Source organism: Xiphophorus maculatus, chromosome 9 (genome assembly GCF_002775205.1).
Source record: "Xiphophorus maculatus strain JP 163 A chromosome 9, X_maculatus-5.0-male, whole genome shotgun sequence".
In the NCBI taxonomy this organism is placed as follows: Eukaryota; Metazoa; Chordata; class Actinopteri; order Cyprinodontiformes; family Poeciliidae; genus Xiphophorus; species Xiphophorus maculatus.
This window is the reverse complement of record NC_036451.1, coordinates 5,562,971-5,587,376: the sequence shown is the minus strand read 5'-3', so window position 1 is coordinate 5,587,376 and position 24,406 is coordinate 5,562,971. Positions and strand designations below refer to the sequence as shown.

The following is a 24,406-nucleotide window of genomic DNA, read 5'->3' as shown; positions in this document are numbered from 1 at the left end:
TCTGCGTCACTTAAAAACTGCTGCATTTTAAAATCAAAAACACCTTCAGGCAAATAAAATTAGCAAAGAAACATTTGTAACAGGAGATGCAAACTATGCAGACAGAGTAACAGCAACTGACTGAAAAGTTTCAAAAGATGAGCACTTACCAATTTGATGGCCACATATTCATTAGTGTAGAGGTTTTTGCCTAACCTCAGCTCTCCAAAGTTACCGCAGCCGATTTTTTTGCCCACACGAAAGTTCGGGCCAACCATTAGAACTCCAGAATTGGTCCCTGTACCCCTGCCGCCAGTCCTGTTGGCCGTCGACTTAGACATCTTTTTGCCTTCCTCTGTCTCTCCTTTGCCCCCTCTCTTATCAAAATCCATAAGCTTGTGATACCCTGGCCTCTCCACGGTTATTCTCCAGCCATGCAAACCATAGAAACTCCAACAACAGTAATGGAGGGTACTTTAAAGAGAGAGACTGATATCACAGAACAGAGGAGAGGCGTTGCTGTTAAAAAATCCCGCGCACACTTAAACGAGCCAACACCACAGCTGAAGTGGCCTGTGTGTCAATCATACAGCTTTTCGAGAATGTTGGTTATAAACAGGAGCTTCTTTCTTGTGGATTTCTTGACTCCAGTCTCATTCCCCGGCCCGATGAAAACGTCGGGTTTCGCTAAGCTGTTCCCGCTGACACACATACAACGGTAATCATGAAAAAGCACTCCAACACGCAGCTACTGCTTCCACAAGGCCACTTGGGAACGTCATTTGGACAGCCGCCTTCCTTCTGGTCAGCCTTCATTCACGCAGTGGAGAGGCTCCATGTTGCACGGCTACGACTGGACTCAACCCAAAGGTCCAAGGAACAGCAAAACCAGGAACAGCTGGGACTGATGTCAGCCTGTCTGAAAAACAAAACAAAACACAGACTAATCAGTTTATAGATTGAGAAAATGTTTTTAAGAGCTTGCAACAGCTCACGTCATTAAAGGTGGCTTAAACATAAAGGTTATCTGAACTCAAAGTTATTAATCTTCCTTTAAAAAAATTTTTTTTTTTAAATCCATTGCTCCTATACATACTCTTCACCGATCACATGAAACTGGAAAGTATGAGCATTTGCATTTTTCCCCATCAGCATGTTGATGCATACCTTTGAGTGAGATGAAAAAAGAAAAATCCCCACCATTTAGTTTGGGAGGCAAATTTTCAGTGAGCCATGCAAACATGCCTACATTCCTGGGGCATTAAAGTTCTGGTGAATGAGATCTACAAGAAACCGTTTCCCAGTATGTCAGCTGTCACTAAAGCATACGACGGCGCCGCGACTTACAACAGCCCCCTCCTCCGAGGGTCCCTCATGTCCCCGAGGAGCCGAGGAAGGCTGAAACTGTTCCAGTTTTTAAATGTAAACCAAAGACGCATCTTTTAAATATTTAAGGATTTTATTTATATTTTTTGTGGTAAATTTACAATACCGTTTATTTTTGAATTAAGAAAATATTTTTATTGAGTTTTTTTTTTTTTATGTACAATTACATTTGGGGCGAGGTTTTAGGCTTTGGATAACCATTTTTATTTACTTTTTTACTATATTTGCTTGCCCTTTTTATTTATTTTACATTTAAATTACCTCTAATTTCACACTTTATTATTATTATAAATATTATTATAAATGTTATATCACTAATTGTTATATTTACATTTACTAATGTTGAACACTTTGGATGAGAGTAGCTTCCCAACATCATGCTTGTACATTTTTTAAATTAAAAAATACATTATGTAAATACATTATGAAAAAAACAAATATTTTCATTTAATTTTACAATTTTTCACTATTTCCTAAAAATCTTTAAAATTTTATTTTTTCAGTACACATACATATATATTGAAATGTTTTGTACAATTATGCTTAAAAGTTGCTAAAAATGCTCCTTCATACTTGCCATCTTGTTCTCTGCAAACCCCACACATCCTGGACACAAACTATAGACTATAGGTTGGGGCTACAGATCACTTTTTGCTAGAAACCTATTACCTCTTAAAACTTACCTTAAGAAATAAAATGTTTGAATAGTCTATATCTGGATACTAAAAGACCAACATAAATCACTTATGTTAAGGTGAAGCTGTACAGAAACTACTGATTCTAAACTAAGAGGTGGTTGGCAAGTGATTTCTAACAAACATTATTGAGGTTAAATTATTCTGTTACCAACATACTAATGTGAAGAAGTACAATTATTACTCAAGGTGAGAATCTCAAAATAACATGTCTACTTTGTTTGCCATTTGCAGGGAAATTGGTTCTGCTTTTCACCTTTAAAGGCTCCACATTCTAATGAAAGGTGCTATAGAAATCCATTTTGATGTATTGATTCATTCAACATAAGCACACTTTATTAAATTGAATAATTTTAAAATAAGAAATAGTAAAAAAAAATTTTTAACCTAAAACACAAACTATAAATTACTACAAAACATGTCAGAATCTGGTTAACCATGACCGGTTCTTAAGTCGTTCAGATCACTTTTTCAGGAATAATAATTCTTTTTTTTTTTTTACTTTTTACTTCAATATCAAATTATGCTGACTGTGGCTGCTTTGTACTACTGCTGAAATAAGAGCTTAGTGCTTACTGGTGCAAAGCAAATTCAATAAAGCAATCAATACAAGCTGAAATATTCCACAGAACATCAGACAGATTTTTTTTATGCAATTAAACTCTATTCAGTAAAATTCCATATAACGTGTGTAACATATAACTAACAAAAATAGATATACTTTCATTTTGACAACTAAGAAACATTTTCACTCTTAGGTGACTTTCTAAGTTATTCAAAATGAGCACTTTGGAGTAAAAATTGTGAAAATAAAAATACAAATTTGCACTTGAACATTAATAAAAAGTGCAAACATTTTTAGATGAGCTCTAAGGAGTTAGAGCAGGAAGTTGCAATATTAATCTCAACCATCTTTTACCTACATCTTTTACCTACTGTTACCTACAGTCTTCTGTAGGTAACAGTATTGGGTAACAGTATTCGGATCACATCACTAGCTCCACTGTGTCTATGATCCGAGATGCTTCTGCTGATCAGGAGCGCAGGTAATGCACGCAAAAGCTACGGACAGTGACTCTTCTCTATGGAAAGGCACTTACACAGATCAATGACTGATGTAATGCCTCATTTCTTTTCATAATTTGCATCACAGGAAAGCATCCAATTTGATGCATTCGGATACCGTCTAGTCTACGGATAACTCAGTTACATCTGGGAGACAAAAAGTAAGCCCTCCAGTAAACAACGCCACAGTTTGTCAAACTCCAAATCAAATATGGCACCTTGTTTTATTGCAATTAGTAGGATTACTGAAGTCTGAAATGTTTTAAGGATTCACAGAAACGGCCACAGCAAACCTGTGAAGGTTAACAGTTCTTTATTGGTGCCGTTTTCACACCTGGGGAACAGAAAGGACTCGCAGTCATTACTCTGCCATGTCTTCTTTGTTGTGTAACACATGACTGATACTTGCAGAAGGAAGTAAGATGAAAATACCTGATCTGGTCACATGATCAATTGATAAGAGGACTTAAAAAAAATTAAAAAGAGCTCATTTTAAATCAAATTAAACCAGATGATATAAAGATGATTATTATGCTGCTGATTATTTTACATCACTGCAATAAAATAATCACCGTTTATCATTTCAAAATAAGATATCAAATGGATTGGGGGGATGCTCAAAATGAATGAATAATGCGCTTTAATAAAAGCAATTAAATGTATGTGAAATGAAAAATAGAGTAATAAAATGTTCAACTAATCTGATTTAGTAAAGTGACAATAAAAGTGACACAGAGGAGCAAAAGGTAGAGAAGCTTTCTAGGTTAGCAGAATAATTGCTTTTAGAAACAATTTAGTACTAATATGTTCTCACTGAAATAAAACGTTTTTCTTCTTAACATTACTCCGTAAGTAGAAATGTGTCAGAAGGCTTATAATAAACATTTTCAATATGAATTACTGAATGGAAAATTGGACAAATTTACTGGTTTTAATCTAATATTCCGTGTTTTTCTTCTAATCAGAGGCACATCTACTGATTTACAGTTTAAATCAGTAGATGTTTAAATCAGTAAAATGAACAAACACTAGTTTGTTCATTGTGAAAATGAACAAACTAGTGTTTTAGCAGAAATGCCATAAAGTAAAAACCTGTCTGTATTGATGTAGGAATGCAGAAAATGTAAATTCCTCAACTAACAATTGGTCACAATAAAAGGCTTTCAATCACCTAATTTATACACCACTTAAATAAAGGCTAATTTCAGAAACTGTTTATTTTTCACCGGGAGTTTTTGTTCAAATGAGTACCGGTTGAACACTACACATTGGATTAAATTAGTCTTCGTGTTAGATCTAGTCTTGCAGATCGCATCTAAAAAAAACACATAAAAAAGCCACATGGTAAGATAAAGACAGTTTATAATCAGCACAGACACTTTGAGTCAAAAAGGAAACTGCTGGTAACACTGTTTATATCTGTAAAGAACTTGATAATAACAGGGTTTTTTTTTTAAATCATAATTTAGAAAATGTTTAGAGATTATTGGCAAAGCTGTAAAGGTTGTAAAAACTTGTCCCGTGTAAAATGTGTCAGTCTCATTACTTCTGTTTTTGGTCATTACAGGATATGAACCGCACAGCTTTGATACCAGGTTATTAAAATATATTAGATCAGCGATTAAAAGTCTGCAGCAATGAAACACCATTTTTTAAAACTAAATCTCCAAACCACAATTTAGAAACAGTGACTAAAGTTAAGATTATTTTCAACTAATCTGGTCAGGTACACAGAAGATAATTTCTAAAATGATAAATATAAGTACAACAGTATCAATGATCACCCGGTTGCCAACATCTTGGTGATAAAGTCTAACAATGAGCTCATAGTTGCCATTACAGTTTGTTGATTGCTGAAGTTTGTTTGTGTGTGCAGGGAGCTAACCATTAACATTTTTGATCGTTTCTGCATGAATTTGAATGGATGTTTATTTTTCTAATAATAAAAGAAAAGTTCTGAAACAGTTTCCTTCAAATGCATTCAAAGCAATTTGAATAACTAGCTTATTTTATAGACCTTAGACAACTTGAATGTCTAAATTCAAGATGTCTGGATTTAACAAATACAATCATAACCTAAAACTGTCCAGGGTTCATCGTGATATAATGTTATTTTACATATTACTAGCCATGTTTTAGTGAGCAACTAAATTTTTTATTACAAATATAGCAACAAAAAAAAAGTTTCTCTTGGCTGATACTTTCTTTGAGGTCTGACTTGGTGAGGCGAGTTCCTCTTCTAAAAACTATAATCTGCTACAGGTTTCCTGATAGAGGTGGCCGTTTTGATCCCAACACAAAATGAAAGATTAAAGTGAAGAAAATTTCAATATTATTCCCATTTCTGCATCTTATGATTCTGAATGCAATATAAATTTAAAGTACATCAAATTATGCTGATTATTGATATATTTGCAGAAAATTTTGATGAATTTTAAAATGCTTTAACTGGCTGATTTTTTTAGTCAATGCACAATATTTGTATTATTTTAATGTTTTTTAAAATATTCCTCAGAGTGAATTATTTGTTTTGACATAACTCTGTTGAAAATGATGCTAGCAATGTACTACTAATGTAAACAAAGAGGATCCAGTTGGTACTAAACACCAGGATTTTCTTTTGAATGACGATGGTATTATGTTTGCTACATTCAGTGAGTTTGCAACAATGGTTTTGATTCCAGTTCCTTGATTTGTGATAGTAACTACTGTGCCCACATCTCCAAAAATGCTTTCTATTGCGGTTAGTTTTGAGAATCCCTGTAGAAAGCATAAAGCCAACACTCAAAACTCAAGTTGTTCAAGTTTACCACAAAAGAAAAGGTGCTTCAAAGACTTTTGAAGCACCTTGAGACAAATAGGATTGCTTTTTCAATCACATCATAGGTCAGGAAATGTTTGACGGTACCTATATAAAGCACAAAGAAAACAAAATTCAATATATTCAAAACATATGCAATGACCTGAGCAAATAATAGCTCAAACGTAATATGTTTGCCCAAAAATAACTAAAATCTACAAATACTTAAGCCAACCTCTACATATCCTTATAATTGTGCATTTTAATAGCTAGAACACCAAACCTGCCTTAATATGTATCAATACTCACATTGGAAATCGACTTAGCACTACCGCAGAGACTAACATCTGTTTTAAATAAGGAACTTGCAAAAACCAGGAAGGAAAGAAAACATAAATAATGGATGTATGGAAAAACGTAGAGTCCATTGGACTGATGCATGGTTGGGCAGAAAGACTTAAAGTTTTTAAATCCAACTACAAACTGTTGTAGATCTAGATAATAACACAGTTAATATGTATTCGAACCACTAAAATGTATAAAACTCAATTAATATTTGCTGAAAATTTTACTTCTACAATCGAAAAAGAAACTGATTAAATAAAATAACGCAAATTATGTGATGAACATTTATTTTTGAGTCACAAGTGTTTATTATAACTCGAGGGACATAAAACAAGATTATTTCTTATCCCAATATGCTGCAACTTTCCCCCTTTTTTCTCCTACATACAAGCGCTTGGGATCAAGAGAAGTTATTCTAATAATAACATCTCATGTAAAATGTTTTTGACATATATTTTGAACATTTTGCTAACATTTCTACTAACATACACACTGGCCTTTTAGCCTATGTTTAGGGAAGCTAATGGCTAACAAGCTTCCGAAGCGCGTCTAACAGCTGTCATTTAGCTTTAGCTTCACGTAATCCCAAATGCTCGACTTTATTCTCGACACCACCTTTAGAAACTCAACAATAACAGAAAATTGTACTTTAAAAATATCTCAAAAACAACAAGTGAGGCTTCAGCTATACGAAAACCTAGCGTTAACCACGGACAAGGCCAGATAGTACGATGCTAAATGGTTAGCTTCAAATCGCTCAGTCGCTGCTAATTTCTTACTACGAAACTGTAGACTACGACATATAATTTCAGCAGCAATTCTTTGTTATTGTGGTAATGTCGTTTATTTTCAATATTTACACGATTTTTAACATATGGAAAGGGCTAAGAAGAGCTAGCAACCACAAAAACACCGTGAATTTTGGCCCAACGTCTGTTAAAAAAAATAGAAAACAGCTAACCTTCTTACGTTAGCTACACTGATAACTTAGGAAAACCACCACAGCTTACCTAAATGTTAGTGACCAAACTGAGCAAATAGAAGCAAGAAGGGGCATAAAATATTCATTGACTGACATACCCAATGCTACCGAGCTAGTTAGTTAATGCTTTATAACTGAAAAATAACAACGTCCCAAACGACGCCGCGAGAAATATGACAAGATACTGTGGAAACGTTAAGAAACTAAAAAAAGACAATTTATTCACCTGAAAATGTAGTTTCACGGCCCAAACTTCGACTACGGATCTTACCCACAGCACTACCGGGCAACTCCTTAATCCTACCAGCCGAAACTGCTCACCAAGCGGCGCAGCCTGGATCTCAGAGACATTTTAGCAAACTAGCTCACGGAACGCCGAACCGGAACGCTCACAAACGGAGACACTGGGTCACAAAACACTCGCCCTCCATAAAACAACTTTAGTCGTCAAAATACAGCGTGTTACCTTGTAATTTTCAGCTATCGAAACCCAGTCGAAGTCATGGTTGTTCGATCGTTGGCTTCTTTCCCGTTTAGCTCCTCTTGTCCCCAAGTTGCTATGATTTCACAGTGATGAAGTTGGTGTCTGATTTTTAGTTTCCTATTTGGTAAAGGACTATTCCACCCGATTTAAAGCTAACCAGGCAAGATTTTCTACAAAATACACCCAACTCGAATTCAATTTAGCTTGACATCTGTAACAGAACATGCCGTGGCAGTTTTTTTTAAATTGTTTTGCTATTTATTGTACATAATTTCTGATTCACTGCTCAATGTAGCCTTCCAAAAACACGCATAAGGCATGAGACAATGGAACAGGGGACTTAAAATAGAAGTATAATTTCTATTTTTATAGCTTCATGTGTGTAGTTCAGTTCCCTATAATATATTTATTTGTTTTTGGTACAACTACAATTTTAAATTGATTTTATAGACATTATGATTTTCATAAGCTAGCAGCATGTTTCTAGCTCTGTTCATTCTGATTTATTGTTTTGTACATTTTTCTTCATAATTTGGTTTGGTTGAGGTGTTGAGTGTTTGGACATTTATTCCCTCTGATTTTAGGTTCTGTCCAACTAGATGGATTTTTTCTTTTACTTCTTAAGTTTTGGATAGTTGTCAAAAATACATCAATGGTAACAATATTAATTTTACAACTTGGGGCACCTAATTAGCATCTACAAAGCTCAAATAATTCCTAAACTACCACCCAAAACCCAATCCATCTATTGATCACAATGGGTAAGGATCATTCCACCAACCCCAGCTTTCTAACCATAAGACAATGCAAAGACTTAAAGAAGAGTAGCAAAAGCAAATTAGGTGGATTAGCAGTTCTTAGCAACAACTGATGGTGTCCAGGACATGTTGCTGTGAAATATCATCGCTGCTGCCTGATTTTGAGCTGTTAGCATGTTATGACAGTCATGAGACTGTCACAGCAACAGTCTTTAGTCAAAGACCTCTTCAGAATCATTGTAAGACTGACTGCTACTGGAGATTCTTCCAGGTCACAGCATCACCATCCACAATGACATTTTGAAGAGATGTAGATGAGATTAGTTATGGCAACATTTAATTTCTCTTTTGGATACTTTATGTGTCTGTCGGTAATGTATGTATGTAATGAGATTTTTTTTTTAACAATAAAAAGTGACTAGAATACAAAGCTCTATTGGGCACATCACTGCAAATTAGAAAACATAATTTATATTAGTAATTTACTTCAAACTGAAAAAACAAATGTTTTCACACAGATTGATATATTTCAGGTTTTTATCTCTGTTAGGTTTAAATATAATTGCTTTGTTTTGGCTTACTGAAAAGTCAAAATTCAGTTTCTCAGAAAATTAGAACAATATTTATGTTAAAGAAATATTACACCTAAAACAATCCTGACATAAATACCTGCTGACTTGACAATAGTCTTAAAGATAAGAAAGGTAAGCCTCAAAACATAATGGCTTAATAACGCAGTTTGATTCATTAAGGAATAAAAAGAGTAAATGTATAGTCTCCTACATCATCTGTGTGCTGTGAAGATTTGACTTGTCTACTTGTCTCTAAGCAGATAATTCAAGCAGGTTTTAATTCAAAAACACCAAAAAGTATTAAATATTTATGTTTTTAATATTGATTTTCAACTAGAATAATATTTGAAAGAACCACAAACATTGTTTTAAAGATTCTGCATTTAGTGTAAAACAACTCAGCTCATGTCTTACCATCTTAAATAGTTTAGATTTTGAGCTAGGCTAATTAAAAGGCGAAATCTCCCTTTACACAAGTGCTGAGTCGGAAGCCTCAAATCGGACGCCAACTTCAGCGTCGATATGATTTCACCGTGGTCTCTTTAAGCTTCCCTCAGCTGCGCAGCGTCACGCTTATTCTCTCTGCACGACGTTACGCAAACAAACTAACTCAACTGGTTTGGAGAATACGACAAAACATCAGAAATACGCAGGAGCTGCTCTAAACTGGTTGGGTTTAGTTGTGCTTTTAATTCCACGTATCAAAGGAATACGAATGAATGGAAACATAAAATAAATTTAAAAAAACTATTGTGATAATACTAGAGTTTAATTTAAATGGTGTATATTTAGACAAATAATTAAAAAGTTATTTTTGTGATGCACATTTCACTTTTATCAAAAAAATATGGAGCAGTAAGCACAAAATGTGTTTTTAGTGTATTAATCTAAACAATAAGTTTGTTCATCCCTTGAATAATTTTTCCATCTTGTTGTTTTTTAAACATGCATGCATATTTTCTGATTTTTTTTTTTAATGAACCATGTTTCTTATTTATTGAAATAAAAAATCCTGGCATATCTTGATAACTTATGATATTGTCTTGCATTATTATTGTGACAATGATCAGTCTAATCTTACATTTTAAAATAATGTGTTTCAGAAATAGATTTTCTCACGTGGAAACTGTTAGTTAGTTAAGTTTGTCAAAAGAAACTGCAGGTGGTTTTTTTAGCATGCTGAAACCAGTTTTACTATCAGAACTGCAAAGGCTCACAAAGCTTAAAAAACAGAAAAGAGGTGGATTTGTTTAATTTTACACCTTCATGCTGCAGCGCTGAGTCACTTAAAAGTAAGCCTTTCTTAAACATTTTCACATCTACATTTGAAACCGTATTACACCTCTGAAATATTTCTAGCTGTTGGCTAAAATAAACAGAAAATAAGAGTCCTATGTGTAAGTAAAAGTAAATTACATCAAGTTTACCATTCTATTGTGGAAATTCAATAAAATAATTTTATAAAAATATGCTAAAACCTGCAGTTGTACTTATATTTATATTTAAACTCCTCAGTTAGCAAAGAGCCAAATAGGTACTTGCGTCTCTGGAGGCTCAGGTTGCAGACATCTGGTCTAAAAATACAGCCAGAGTAACAAAGGAATAATTTATATCAAAGTTGATGCATTTGTTGCAATGGCCCAGTCCATGGGTGACCAAAGTGCGGCCCGCGGGCCATTTCTGGCCTTGGGTTAATTTTGTGTGGCCCCTTACTGCAGTTCAAGAACAGCACAAATTTGGCTATCCAAAACTTTTTGTAATTTTTTTCAGGATGAGATTTTCTGTGCCAAGTTTATATCTTCTTAAGCAGAAAATATTAACAGAATTTTTCTTGAGTTGACATTATTATTATTATTATTATTATTATTATTATTATTATTATTATTATTATTATTATTATTATTATTATTATTATTATGTTATTAGTTGTGCCATGAACCTCCAGCATGTTTTTATGCAAAATCAGACTTTGGCACACCCATTCCATTACATTAGCCTAAATACAGCAAAGCTGTAAAGGAAATTTTTTACTTTCGTCTCTGGGAATAAACTAAAAACATGTTATTGTCTTAAAAAAATGGAAAGTAATAAATCCAATATTTTAAATAACTGTAAACATTGAGGCAAATGTAAAATATTACATGTTTTATTTATTGTTGTGCAGGTAAAAGAGAAAGCATTCACAATAATATTTTTGCGTTTTTAATTGTGGAAATGAAATAAAGTAAAATTTTGGCCCCCTTGGATACTTTCAGCTTAGGGAGTTTGGTCCTCAGCCTAAAAAGTGTGGACACCCCTGTTCTAGTCAAAGTCCAGACTTAAATCCAAATGAGAATCTGTTGCAAGACATAAAAATTATGTTCACAGATGTTCTTCATCCAATCTGATTGAAGATTGGATGGTAATTTCAAGGTGAAATGGATCAAATTCAAGACGAGTTCAGAGGGTTTGAATCCTACAGGTGAGGGTGGCCCAACACTTTAGTGGAGCAATTAGTCTGAAGAGTGAGGCTGCCATTTTTGGTAGCAGATGAAGGATTCCCTGAGGTGGAGAAGTGTTGCTGTATGAGCGGCCAGAACAACGGAGGAAGTGGAAACTCAGCGGACAGAAGCGGCTGCTGAGGCGGGCGACAGAAACGATCTGCAGCCGAGAAGGAGAGAAGCGGCGCGGACGGCAGTGAAGGAGGAAACCGCGACAGGTCAGGGTTAGCATCCTGGTTTTTATCCACAGTGGGAGTGAACCGAGGACAGAAACGCGAAGAGGCTTGGCTGTCAGCGTGTGATGTGATGACGTCCTGTTTGTCTTCTGTCTTCACTTCCTCCGGTGACTTTTTGCTGCTCTGCAGAGTTTCGTCCCGACAGGAATCCCGTGGAAGAGAGGAGCTTCTCTGGCCTTTACGGTACTTTGCCCTCCTGTTTTTGAACCACACCTGCACAAAAAACCAGCACAGAGAGAGAAAAAATATTTACACGTAGGACAGAATTAGTGATTAAAATGTCAGCAGTCCAATTTAGTTTTGGGTCTGGACGATATGGCTGAAAAACATATCACAAAAAGTGCTTCATATCAGTCAATATCGATAATTTTGACAATTTCTTTTGTTGTTTAAAATATCTGAAACACTGCCAAACTGGTAACAATCCTGTTTTAGCCACATTTTCACTTCACACTGTTTTAAAAAATATATTTTTAAGCAATTAGGCACAATGGCGGAACATTGGACTGTGCAAGTTGCCTAACAAGTTGTTGCTAGGTAACCATAGAATGAGTGAGTTGCTAGGTAACCAGAGAGCGAGTGAGTAAATTGACCCCACCAAGCTAGCTTAGCAAGCTGAGAGAAATTGAGCGGTTAAAGTTTTTCCTCTGGATCGGACTTCAGTGAAATGATTGAATATTCTATCAGACATATTATCTATTGGTATTGATCATGCATCTACCCTGATACAGGTTATTATTGATTTATTGGCCAGCCCTGAGTCTGCTTGCAATTGACCTCTTAAGTAATTTAAATCTGTTTATTTGCTTGGTTTTATGTTATCTGTACACTGTAAAACCTAACAGTGCATCTTAACAACAGAAATAAGTTGAAAGAACTTAAAACTAAGAAAATATTGTGGTAACTCATTCCCATTAATTAAAGTAACTCAGAAATACATTTTTGAAGTAATAACTGTTGTTTTAAGTTCAACATAAGTTTTAGGACATTTTAAGAAATTATAAAGTATTCAAATTTGTTCCATTGACTCATTTTTGTTTATATCAAATATGAAAGACATGTTAAGCATGGACTGTTTAATACATATCTATCTATCTATCTATCTATCTATCTATCTATCTATCTATCTATCTATCTATCTATCTATCTATCTATCTATCTATCTATCTATCTGATCTTTATTTTGAGTATGTCAGACTTTTTATACCTGAATGATTCATATGTCAGAGTTAAGGACTCAAACAAACAACATCAAAACCAAAACATTCTTATAACATTTTTCAGGTGTTAAACATAAAACAGAAGGATTTCCAGGAAGCTTTGACAACTGATTAGACCCAGAAAGTTCAACTAAAACATAAGAAAACGGGGAATGACTCAGGACTTTTGCACAGTGACGTCAGCATGAGTCACGTTAAGGGTGGTGCCACCTGAATGCGCGCCTCAGGCAGGTTGATGCACATGGCCAGCCTCTCCCTCATGCTGACATCTGGGTACTGCGTCTGCTGGAAGGCCTCCTCCAGAGCCTGCAGCTGCGGCACTGTGAATGCGGTGCGGCTGCGTCGCTGCTTCTGCTGGTTGCCATAGCGAGCCTCCAGGATCAGCTCTGACAGGACAAAACACAAACATACCTCATGAGTTCAGTTACATTTACTCAGATACTTCTACTCGAGTAGCTTACATTACATTAGACCTTTACTTAAGTCACTTTGTCACGACGTACCGCTACTGTTGAGTACAATTTCTGGATTCTCGACTCACTGTGAGTAACTTCACCGAGTAAATAAAAGTTTGTTTTAACCAAAACGTCACCAGACACAAACACATACCTGAAGTTTTTACATAGGAATAAACTGATTTGGAAAAATGTTTCATTTGCATGATTTTGTTTGTTTTATGAATTATTTTCATTTTGATCTTTAGTATGCCAACATTTTCAGATAACTTTATATTTTGGTCTGTCTAATGATGTGATTTTAAATATTAGATGATTGATGTTTCGATCAGTTGAGTAGCCTTTTCACCAAATACTTGTCCTCTTATTTCTCTAATGTCTTGGATCTGTACTTTTTACTTTCACTTGAGTAACTTTATTATAAAGTATTGCCGTAACATTTCTGGATACTCTATTTACTGTGAACAACTTTACTGAATGATGAACAAACCATTTTTAACCAAAAATAAAAAATCATCAGACACAGACACACGCCTGAAGTTTTTGTCAAAGTTCTGTAAGTTTTATATTGAAAGATTTGGAAACAAAATTTTGTTCTTTAAAATACCTGCATTTCCACATAACCTTATATTTTGATCTATCTGATGACGTAAGTTTTGTATATTAAATTACTTACTCATTACTCTTCAGTAATTTCTGGGATGGTTACTTTTTATTTTAACTTCTATAAAAATAAGTTAAACTAGTGCCTCTCTTACTTTTGGCTATTCTACCTATCTCCATATCTTTATAGTAATTTTATATTTACTACTTTAGATTAGCTATTATTAATAATACTCAATTTAGGCTAAATCCTCATTTTTAATAGAGGTCTCAACTTGACATTTAAAATCTGTTTCTTTTTCTGTATTTTTATCAGTGATGATGACGTGAAACCTTCAGTGAACCTTTCCCTGAAATGTTTGTTTTTGTTCGGACCTGATGACCCACCTGCGAGCCTCTCCGCCACAGAGAAGGTGTGCGCCGCCGGAGCTGCAGCAGCGGGGTAAGCCTGGTACTGCTGCGCCACCTGGTGGCGGAGGTCGAACAGCACCGAGTTCACACCGTGGACGGGATACACGCCACTGCCCGTGGTTCCGTAGAAACTTAGGGAGTTCATCGCGACTCTACATCAACAAAGGAAGTTATTCTGATTATATAGCAACTTTATTTTACACGTGAAGCACATAAAAACTCTTAAAATACTTAAATAATGGTATTTGGCAAGAATGTGAAAACAAATCTGGATCATTTTGCTGGATTTCTTTGATTAACATCGTTTTCATTTGATCAAACTCAAGATGTTAGTGAGTAATTAATGGCAGAAATCTAAAAAATAAACACAGAGGACCACAAAGATTTATGATAAAACCAAGAATATTTTCAGTAACAATAACTTGCTCTCACAGTATATGTTTTTTTTTAATACATTTTAGAGCTACAGAAAATATGAAATAACATTTGTCATCTCAATATGTGTTCGTGCAATATTTTAATGGATAAAAAAATATAAAAATATTTTATATTTGATGTGTCATGCATTAATTATCTTGGTACTAATAAGATATTTGGGCAGTTAGATGGACTACTGGTGCACATAGTGGCTGAAATGCTAAAAGAGATTTGTGCCAGGAAGATGGGCGTTTAGCATAATCAGTAACAGCAGCAATTAAATGTTTTTTTTGACATAATGCATCTATTATGCATCTTCATGTAAAAGACATGAAATTATAGTTTTACTTTGTTTTACACTCGATTGTAGATATTTATAAATTCAAAACAAAACAAAACCCAAAACGACAACTTGGAAAATAGAAGAGACAAAGATGTGGGGCTAAAAATGCTTTTGATGTGTAATACATTAAACTAATTTTAAAAAAGATAAATAGGTTAAACACATGTTAACAACGAGACTTATTGGTCTTTCAAAAACGAAATGTAGCTACAGCACCATTATTAATATTATTATTGTAGTAGTAATAGTAGTTTTTAGAAAGGTTTAACCTATTCAAACATTTTTCCAAACTCATTTTCACTTTACTAAACTGGCTTCTTCAAGTCAGAATCTGTTAAGTCACACTTGATCCCACCAATCTGTAGAAATTAGCATATTTTGCTATAACCTGGTACCATGCATCTCTCCTCTTAAAAGGGTAATGAAATGTTGTACTATTTATAAATAAATAAACATAAAATAAATGTGAAAAAAATGTATTTTATTTATGGTTACATCAGATTTAGCTGGATTACTGTCCCACCATTCAGCACCAGATTACCTGAGATCCAGACTGTGTTCGGATCAGTCGAGTTCCTCCAGTCAGAAGTCAGCCTCCAGTCCAATTCAGGCCCAAATAAATCCTCAGGCAGTTGCAGCTCCTTTTCCTGCAGCTTCATGAATCTCCTTCCCTGAAACCATTCTCACCCCGGACTATTTAAGACGCCTTCACCCAGGCTCCCCTCAGCCATTAGCCAATGGAAAGGAAGGTATTAGCTGGGATTAGGTGGGATGAGGGAAGAGAGGGGGGCAACTGGGAGCTCAAGTTTTTTGAAACTATTGAACTTGAGAGATTTATGCCAAGGATCGCCCAATAAGGGAGCGTTTCATTCCCTCCCCAGTTAAAACAATTGAGACAATGTGGAGGGCTAATCTCCGAGGCAGGACAGATTAAAATAACAGCCTTTGATTGTCCTCTCCATTCTCCCATAGCGCTGCTGCTGACTGCCCCCCAGCCGCTGCGCCTCCCTGATGGGGGGGTTTGTTTTGCTAACAGCCACCATATTTTCCCGATGAACTGTCACAATGAGAAGTTAATCTGAGCCAGCGAGAGCAATTCCTCAAAATCCTGCAGGAAATACTCCAGATTATACGAGAAATCGAAAGAATCGTAGTTTTTCTTTGGGCATATTCATGTTAATTTGGAGGAATTTCAGTTTTATGTGTCAGAATATTTTATTTGTAGAATGAATTATTCAGAAAGTAAAATGCTTTTTAACATTTTTCTATGTAGCACTTCTTTCTAAAATCATCTAATTCACGCAAACCCCAAACATCATATTTTCTGCAACATTTTCATCAGAATACATAGAAAATTCAAATTTTTTGACTTGCATACAAAATTGTTTGTAGCATAAAAAGTTTCAAATCTGACCAAAACTTACTTTTAAAAATTAGTTAAAAGTAACTAATTTTTCAACATTGTACTTCTAAAGTTATGTATACAGCTGCTGTTGTGGTGGGTATAATCGACATTTTAACCCCAAGCATAAGTCTTTCTGTAATATTTTATCAAAATATTTACAAATTTAATCCAGAATATTTGCTAAAGCTTAAATATAAGTAAGTAATAAGTAAAAATCTGAAAAGTACGGTCTGTTTTTGTTTTCCCCTTTTACCTTTAATTATTATTCAATGCAATCAGTTGAATGAAAAAGGCCTCTTAACCCAATAAAGCCCACCTACTTGTAATTTAATCTGAGTATGAATACAGCTGTTCTGTGAAGGGCTCAGGGGGTTTTAGAGAGCATTTGTGAGCAAACAGCATCATGAAGACCAAAGAGCACAGCAGAAAGGTCAGTGAGAAACCTATGGAGACGTTTAAAGCCGAGTTAAGTTGTAAAACAATATTTCAAGCTTTAAATATTTCACTATCCTGTGAAAATGGATAGAGAGTGCGTTAACAAAAACCCACCAGGACATGGCTGTCCATCTGAAGAGGAGGGTCTTAGTGCTGTCAATCAACCTCATGTACTCTTTGGTAAATGTGCTAATGGTGGAGAAACAACAGGGAAACTGTTTATTGTGGCCATGCTAACTAGCCTGAGCATTCATGACAGGGTGACCAGCTCTCTGCAGCATGGAGTGGTGATTGACAGCGCTAAGACCCGCCTCTTACCTCTGATTGGTTGTTTCTAGTTAGCACGGGGGAAAAGGCAGAGGACCTTGATTTTTTCACAGATTATCTGTCTCAAACCATAATGCCATAACGTAGTGACAGTCTCAACAAATGTGCAAAAACATTTATTTTTTATAAAAGTTACATACTGTAGCTTTAATTTGGAAAACTCAAGGATGATTAAGCCACGAAAAAGCAAGTTAGAATTGACCTTTTGACCCTTTGACTCAGCAAGATGTTCATTATTCTATATAAAATAACATATTATTGTAATCTTACATAGTAATAATATAATATGTAAAATATTGCTATTTTACATATACCTATATGTAGAATATTGCTATTTTACGTATTATTTTCTATAAAATAGCAATATTAAAATATTTCACATAGCATATTATTCCTATTTTACTATGGATAATATGTAAAAAATAGTTTTATAAAATATTTCCATATAAAATAGCAATAATATGTAAATTATTGCTATTTTATATATGTAAATTATTGCTATTTTACATATTATTCTTTGTGAAATAGCTTATTATTGCTATTTTACATAGAGTAATATGTAATAAAACACATTTTTATAAAAGTTGCATACTGCAGCTTTAATTTGAAAAGCCCTTTATCTGAACAAGAGGATCGTTATTTTATATAAAATAGCACATTATTGTTATCTTATATAGCAATAACATGCTATACAAAACATCCATAATATGTAAAACACTATTTTACATATTGTTATATGCAAAGTAACAATATGTTATTTAAATACCTTATTATTGCTATTTAACATATAATATGTAATATATATATACATATATATATATATATATATATATATACATATATATATATATATATATATATATTATAAAAGTTACATACTGTAGCTTTAATTTGAAAAACTCAAGGATGATTAATCGACCTAAAAGCTAGCCAGAATTTACCTTTAATCCTTAGATTGAACAAGATGAGCACTGTTATATGTAAAATATTAATATTACTGAGATACTTCAGCAATATTGTCAGCGTCGGTATCAAATGCAACAGGTACATCCGTGCAGCCGAACCCTCAGAGGAAATCTCATGGTTTTATTCCCAGATGAAGCTGTGGGCCGGCTCAGCTCCTCCACTACCAACCACTCAGCCCAAGATATGTGAAAATGTTTGGTGCCGTTTCCTCCCCCCAGCCCTTTCCCTCGTCCTTTCACCGTTCCCGGCTGTCAGGCTGTATTAGTGTCCGATAGAAATAAGTCATTTAGAAGAGGCTCGGCCGGCCGGCCCCTCCGCCCCGCTAAAAGCTCCAGGATTAGGTCCCCGGGGCCTTTGTCTCCGCAGCCCCCAGGATTAGAGGAGATTTACTCTGAGGAGAGAAAAAAAGTAGTTATTTCATGGCACTTTCATGATGAAACCTGGCCAAAGCTGTGTTGGCTGGGGGGATTAGAGGCGCACAAAGAGTGTGCTTGTGTGTGACCCTCCCTGTCCCCGAGCTGCCACCGCCGACTGGCTCTCCTTTCCTCGGATCGGTTCCCCTCCTCCAGGAGAGGAACCTCCTCCAGGTTCCCCTCCTCCAGGTTCCCCTCCTCCAGGTTCCTCTCCTCCAGGTTCCTCTCCTCCAGGTTCTTCTCCTCCAGGTTCCTCTCCTCCAGGTTCCTCTCCTCCAGGTTCCTCTCCTCCAGGTTCTTCTCCTCCAGGTTCCTCTCCTCCAGGTTCCTCTCCTCCAGGTTCCTCTCCTCCAGGTTCCTCTCCTCCAGGTTCCTCTCCTCCAGGTTCTTCTCCTCCAGGTTTTTCTCCTCCAGGTTCCTCTCCTCCAGGTTCCTCTCCTCCAGGTTTTTCTCCTCCAGGTTCCTCTCCTCCAGGTTCTTTTCCTCCAGGTTCTTCTCCTCCAGGTTCCTCTCCTCCAGGTTCCTTTTCTCCAAGTTCCCCTCCTCCAGGTTTTTCTCCTCCAGGTTCCTCTCCTCCAGGTTCCTCTCCTCCAGGTTCCTTTTCTCCAAGTTCCTCTCCTCCAGGTTTTTCTCCTCCAGGTTCCTCTCCTCCAGGTTCTTTTCCTCCAGGTTTTTCTCCTCCAGGTTCTTTTCCTCCAGGTTCCTCTCCTCCAGGTTTTTCTCCTCCAGGTTCCTCTCCTCCAGGCTTTTCTCCTCCAGGTTCTTTTCCTCCAGGTTCCTCTCCTCCAGGTTTTTCTCCTCCAGGTTCCTCTCCTCCAAGTTCCCCTCCTCCAGGTTCCTCTCCTCCAGGTTTTTCTCCTCCAGGTTCTTTTCCTCCAGGTTCCTCTCCTCCAGGTTTTTCTCCTCCAGGTTCCTCTCCTCCAGGTTCCTCTCCTCCAGGTTCCTCTCCTCCAGGTTCTTTTCCTCCAGGTTCTTCTCCTCCAGGTTCCCTTTCTCCAAGTTCCCCTCCTCCAGGTTCCTCTCCTCCAGGTTCCTCTCCTCCAGGTTCTTTTCCTCCAGGTTCTTCTCCTCCAGATTCCTTTTCTCCAAGTTCCCCTCCTCCAGGTTCTTCTCCTCCAGGTTCCTCTCCTCCAGGTTCCTTTTCTCCAAGTTCCCCTCCTCCAGGTTCCTCTCCTCCAGGTTCCTTTTCTCCAAGTTCCCCTCCTCCAGGTTTCTCTCCTCCAGGTTCTTTTCCTCCAGGTTCCTCTCCTCCAGGTTTTTCTCCTCCAGGTTCCTCTCCTCCAGGTTCCTCTCCTCCAGGTTCTTTTCCTCCAGGTTCCTCTCCTCCAGGTTCCTCTCCTCCAGGTTCTTTTCCTCCAGGTTCCTCTCCTCCAGGTTCTTCTCCTCCAGGTTCCTTTTCTCCAAGTTCCCCTCCTCCAGGTTCTTCTCCTCCAGGTTCCTCTCCTCTAGGTTCTTTTCCTCCAGGTTCTTCTCCTCCAGGTTCCTTTTCTCCAAGTTCCCCTCCTCCAGGTTCTTCTCCTCCAGGTTCCTCTCCTCCAGGTTCTTTTCCTCCAGGTTTTTCTCCTCCAGGTTTTTCTCCTCCAGGTTCCTCTCCTCCAGGTTCTTTTCCTCCAGGTTCCTCTCCTCCAGGTTTTTCTCCTCCAGGTTCCTCTCCTCCAGGTTTTTTTCCTCCAGGTTCCTCTCCTCCAGGTTTTTTTCCTCCAGGTTCCTCTCCTCCAGGTTCTTTTCCTCCAGGTTCCTGTCCTCCAGGTTCTTTTCCTCCAGGTTCCTGTCCTCCAGGTTCCTCTCCTCCAGGTTCTTTTCCTCCAGGTTCCTCCACCTTAAATCAAAAATGTCTCATCTCTGAGGTTCAGAGAGTAGATAAAAACTGGACTCAAGTAAGAATAGAACTACTGTAAAAAAAAAATTCAGAGTTGAAGAGTAACTAACTAATTTACTTAATTACATTTACTTGAGGAACGTCTATGAAGAAAATTACTATTAGGAGTATTTTTACTATGCTGTACTTGACAGTACTTGAGTATTTCTACTCTTAGTTGATTACTCTTATGAACTTATGAAACTTTAACACAAACTGCAGGTGTGGGTCTGTATGTGGTGAATTTTTGGTTTAGATGTGTTTGTTTTTCACTCAGTGGGTAGAAAATCCAGAAATTTCCCTCAAATAAGAGTAGAGATACTTCACAGTAAAATTACTCAAGTAAAAGTAAAAAGTACAGCATAATAAAAATACTCCTAAAAGTAAATTGTTTCAAAAAGTTACTCAAGTAAATGTAATTGAGTAAATGTAACTAGTTACTACTCAACTCTGTTCATCTTTACCTGAATTCAAAGCAAGAAGCTCCCACTATCTTGCACTATTAAATCATAAATATTTATTTTAGTACTTTGGAAGTTTATAGAACATCATAATTCACCAATAAAATAACAGTAATACTATATAGAGTAAACGTATTAAAACATCAGATTTCTAGCAACAATAATAATGATGACAACAAAAACAGACATCTTCCTCATACAGAAGTTTGAGTTGTTTAATATTTATACATTGCCTTAAATCCAGAGTAAAACTCATCCATAGATTCACTCTACAGACTGAAACGCAAAAGCTTGTTTTATTTTACAAGCTTTAAATTTATATTTCCCTCCGACATTATAAACTCCTTCTTCTTCTTTTGAAAACAACTTCTGAACATTTTCTGGTAACTGCTCATTTTGTGCTTCACACTGCTTGTGAATCCACCAAGTCAGTAAGTTTTAATACTTCTCAAATGCATTAGAAAAGGAGAAGTTGGTGGATTTGTGCTGCTGCTGTAGTGTCTGAAACCGCTTCAGTGTGGTTATCCTCTTCTTAGAGGATCCACTTACACATGCAGGGATTACAGTGAACAAAAGACAAAAGGCCGAGTCACGGCGCTGACAACGGTCTCACCGCTGAGCAGGTGTTATGCAGGTTTGGTGACTGTTGTCGCATAGCAGAGGAAATTACTGCTCAGCCCAATGTAAGGAAACGACGGTTCTGCTCTTTCACAGGGATGAGAAACGTCGAGTTTAAGTTGATTACAAGTCTTGTTAAAGAGCTGCTAAAGCTCCAATTTTAATAGTTTGATTTAAAAAAAAAGCATATTCTGAGTGTTTCAATACCTGGATGTTTACGGAGCTAAATTTGGGCCATAAAGTTTGTAAAAAAAAGACTGAAAAAACTGAATAAGAAAAGATTTTAAACAGAAAAAAAATTAAACCAAAGAAAATAACTGAAGCAGAAAAATTAATTTGAAACTGAACATTTTTTTTTTGAAAAAAAAATATTTGAAGCTGAAAAAAAAACTTTAAACTTAAAAATTATTTTGAAACTGGAAAAAGTTTGAAATCAAAGAAAATAACTGAAGCAGAAAATTTATTTTGAAACCGAAAAATTATTTTTGAAAAAAAATATTTTGAAACTGAAAACCTATTTGAAATTGAAATTTTTTTTTTCTACACTGGAAAATTGTTAAGAAAAAAATAAAATTTGAAACTGAAAAAAATATTTGGAAATGAAAAATTATTTGAAACTGGAAAATTCTTTTGCAAAAATATTTGAAATTGAAAAATTATCTTAATAAAACAAAAAAAATTCAAACTGAAAATTATTTTGAATAAAATACTTTGAGACTGGAAAAATTATTTGAAATTAAAAAGAAAAGTTTCAAACTGAAGAAAATCAAGCAAAAATATTATTTTGAAACTGAAAAAAGTTTTCTGTAGTCCTAATCATTACCCTCCTGTTGTGCACCATTTCTGTTAGTTGTGGAATTCCCCCTCAGCATTATACTACCTCCACCATGCTCCATAGTTTGTGCAGTGTTCTCTACATTCCTGTCAAGAGGGAATCTGAATCGAAAGCATCAGTTTTACCACATTAGTATTGATCTGATACTGACTTTGTATCGATGTTATTGATATTTTGGATTGATCCGCTCAACTTTACTCTAAATATTGAGGCCTTTTTGTTTCTTGTCATTTAGAGCAATGGAAAGCAGAAAAGCTTTAAATTAGAAGTTTGTTTTTAGAAGTTACATTTCATACATAAGCAGTAATTGACATAAGTATTAATCATGTAAAGTCTTTCCATCTCGGCACAACATTTATCAGTTTCAGCATCTCCTAAAAGAAAAATCCACTTTGGGTGTAAATTAGAAGTTTTTCTTCATGACATTTTGTTAATCTCTTTATAAATTACCTATTAAAATGTTTCATTTTAACGCCCCATTTTGCTCCTTTTTCATTTTTCCCCCCGTTTACTGAGGGAAACGTGGAGCCAGCTGGACTAAATGAGGGCAGAGAATCAGTAAATCTTCTTCTTTTCTTCTTTTTCTCCCTCTTTTTTGTAACTATTGTTCAACTCTCCTGTTTAACAGATGTTTTATAAAGCTCACCAGTCACTCCTAAATTACTTATCAATAGTGGAAATTTGTATTGACAAGAGCCTGTCAGAACGGGACCTTTGTAGTTGTCAGTTATCTCAAAGGGAGTTCCCTCTCGGACACCGACCGGATCGATCGGCACGCACAGGACAATTGGGAGGATTTTTTCTTTCTTTTTTTTACACAAGGATGTGGACGAACAGACAGCGGATCTTTAGGGGGATCGATGGGGACCGCTGGCCTTTGACCTGAGGGAGACGGGGGATGGCGGCAGCAGTTGGACTTGGATCACGCTGTGAAGCCTTGACACTCTCTGGGCTTAGAGTGACCCGACTGCAAACACAACAAAGCTCAAAAATACACAAAGAGGCGACTCCGGTTCGGATGGAGCAGCTATATGACACCAAAAGGAAAAAGTTTTAAACTTCCAATCAATTAGCTGGATTTAAATCTGGAGGAGGAAGTTTTAACTCCTTAGCGACCAATTATCCTCCTATGATCTCTTTTTCGGCAACACCGGCGGATCAATACCAGTAAAGATTAGACTCTTAATTGGAAGAGAGAATGAGGGATTAAAGATGGATGGAGAAGGTCAGACAGCAGTGGGTGACCCAGGGGTCAAGAGCGCCCAATATGCTGGGGTGCAGGTGTGAATCCAGAGGAATAAAAAGCTACACCTTGAAGCAGACAGGCTGTTGCAGACAGGTTGTACTGCCATTATGCTGTACTTAGCGAACGGGAAGCGTGTGTTTGTGAGACGGCCATGCCCGTGGTAGCCGCGCTATGCACGTGGTAGCCGCGCTATGCCCGTGGTAGCCGCGCTACCACGTAGAATGGGCATCAGCCAATGAAACGCGGCCCCTGTGGTAAGGTCCATACTCCCGTCTCTCACTTCCTACGTCCATCATGGCGCCTCAAATGATTAAGTGGCGTAGTTGCAAAGGGTCATTACTTATAGTAACGATGAATCAGTCCTGCTCTCCATTAGGCTGCTCAGGAGATTAAGTGTTTTCCTTCTTTGGCTCTTTATCTGCTAGCATGGGGTCATTTCAGGGCCCTGAGCCCCCCTGTAAGCCCCACTTGTTAAAGGTGATCACAGGGAGACACAGAGAGGCAACTGATCGAATTTGATAATGAAGACGACCCTCTAAGCCGCTTTGCTCCACATGTTTAAAATCTCTGGCGAACACTAGGAAGGCCCCCTCCCTGTCACTGCAACATTG

The 24,406-nt window shown here is 36.5% G+C and overlaps 2 protein-coding genes across 9 annotated transcripts in view; both read right to left on the bottom strand.

The window, feature by feature from the left end:
• The window catches only part of LOC102231174 (casein kinase I), a 46,858-nt gene extending 39,043 nt beyond the window's left edge, over positions 1–7,815 (bottom strand). For 4 of the 7 annotated variants that reach the window (XM_023339542.1, XM_005803907.3, XM_023339545.1 and 1 more), the window contains exons 1-2: positions 7,719–7,815; positions 150–898 (exon numbers count right to left, since the gene is read on the bottom strand). In XM_023339542.1, coding sequence (XP_023195310.1) covers positions 150–371 — 222 coding nt within the window. In that variant the 5' untranslated portion in view covers positions 372–898; positions 7,719–7,815. Of the gene's footprint in view, positions 1–149; positions 899–7,478; positions 7,582–7,718 lie in introns of those variants that run through there. The other 3 variants (XM_014470556.2, XM_023339543.1, XM_023339544.1) reach the window with 3 other exon arrangements.
• A 3,450-nt stretch (positions 7,816–11,265) lies between these two features.
• LOC102237364 (diencephalon/mesencephalon homeobox protein 1-B-like) lies at positions 11,266–15,857 on the bottom strand. Of its 2 annotated transcripts, XM_023340137.1 has the most exons (4): positions 15,773–15,857; positions 14,448–14,623; positions 13,213–13,388; positions 11,266–11,995 (listed from the first exon to the last, which is right to left on the bottom strand). In XM_023340137.1, exons 2-4 carry the CDS (start codon positions 14,614–14,616, stop codon positions 11,522–11,524), a joined length of 819 nt encoding a protein of 272 aa, XP_023195905.1. In that variant the 5' UTR covers positions 14,617–14,623; positions 15,773–15,857; the 3' UTR covers positions 11,266–11,521. The 2 variants fall into 2 exon arrangements, with proteins under 2 accessions (XP_023195905.1, XP_005803988.1); XM_005803931.2 differs by lacking the exon at positions 15,773–15,857 and having other exon boundaries at positions 14,448–14,786.
• Between the last annotated feature and the right edge of the window lie 8,549 nt (positions 15,858–24,406).

Excerpts from the sequence above, each read along its gene's own strand:
- LOC102237364 (XM_023340137.1), bottom strand. The coding sequence starts at position 14,616 with ATGAACTCCCTAAGTTTCTACGGAACCACGGGCAGTGGCGTGTATCCC. Across the intron at positions 13,389-14,447 it reads TGTGGCGGAGAGGCTCGCAG|AGCTGATCCTGGAGGCTCGC; the intron begins GTGGGTCATCAG and ends TTGTCCTGTCAG. Across the intron at positions 11,996-13,212 it reads TGCCTGAGGCGCGCATTCAG|GTGTGGTTCAAAAACAGGAG; the intron begins GTGGCACCACCC and ends TTTTTTGTGCAG.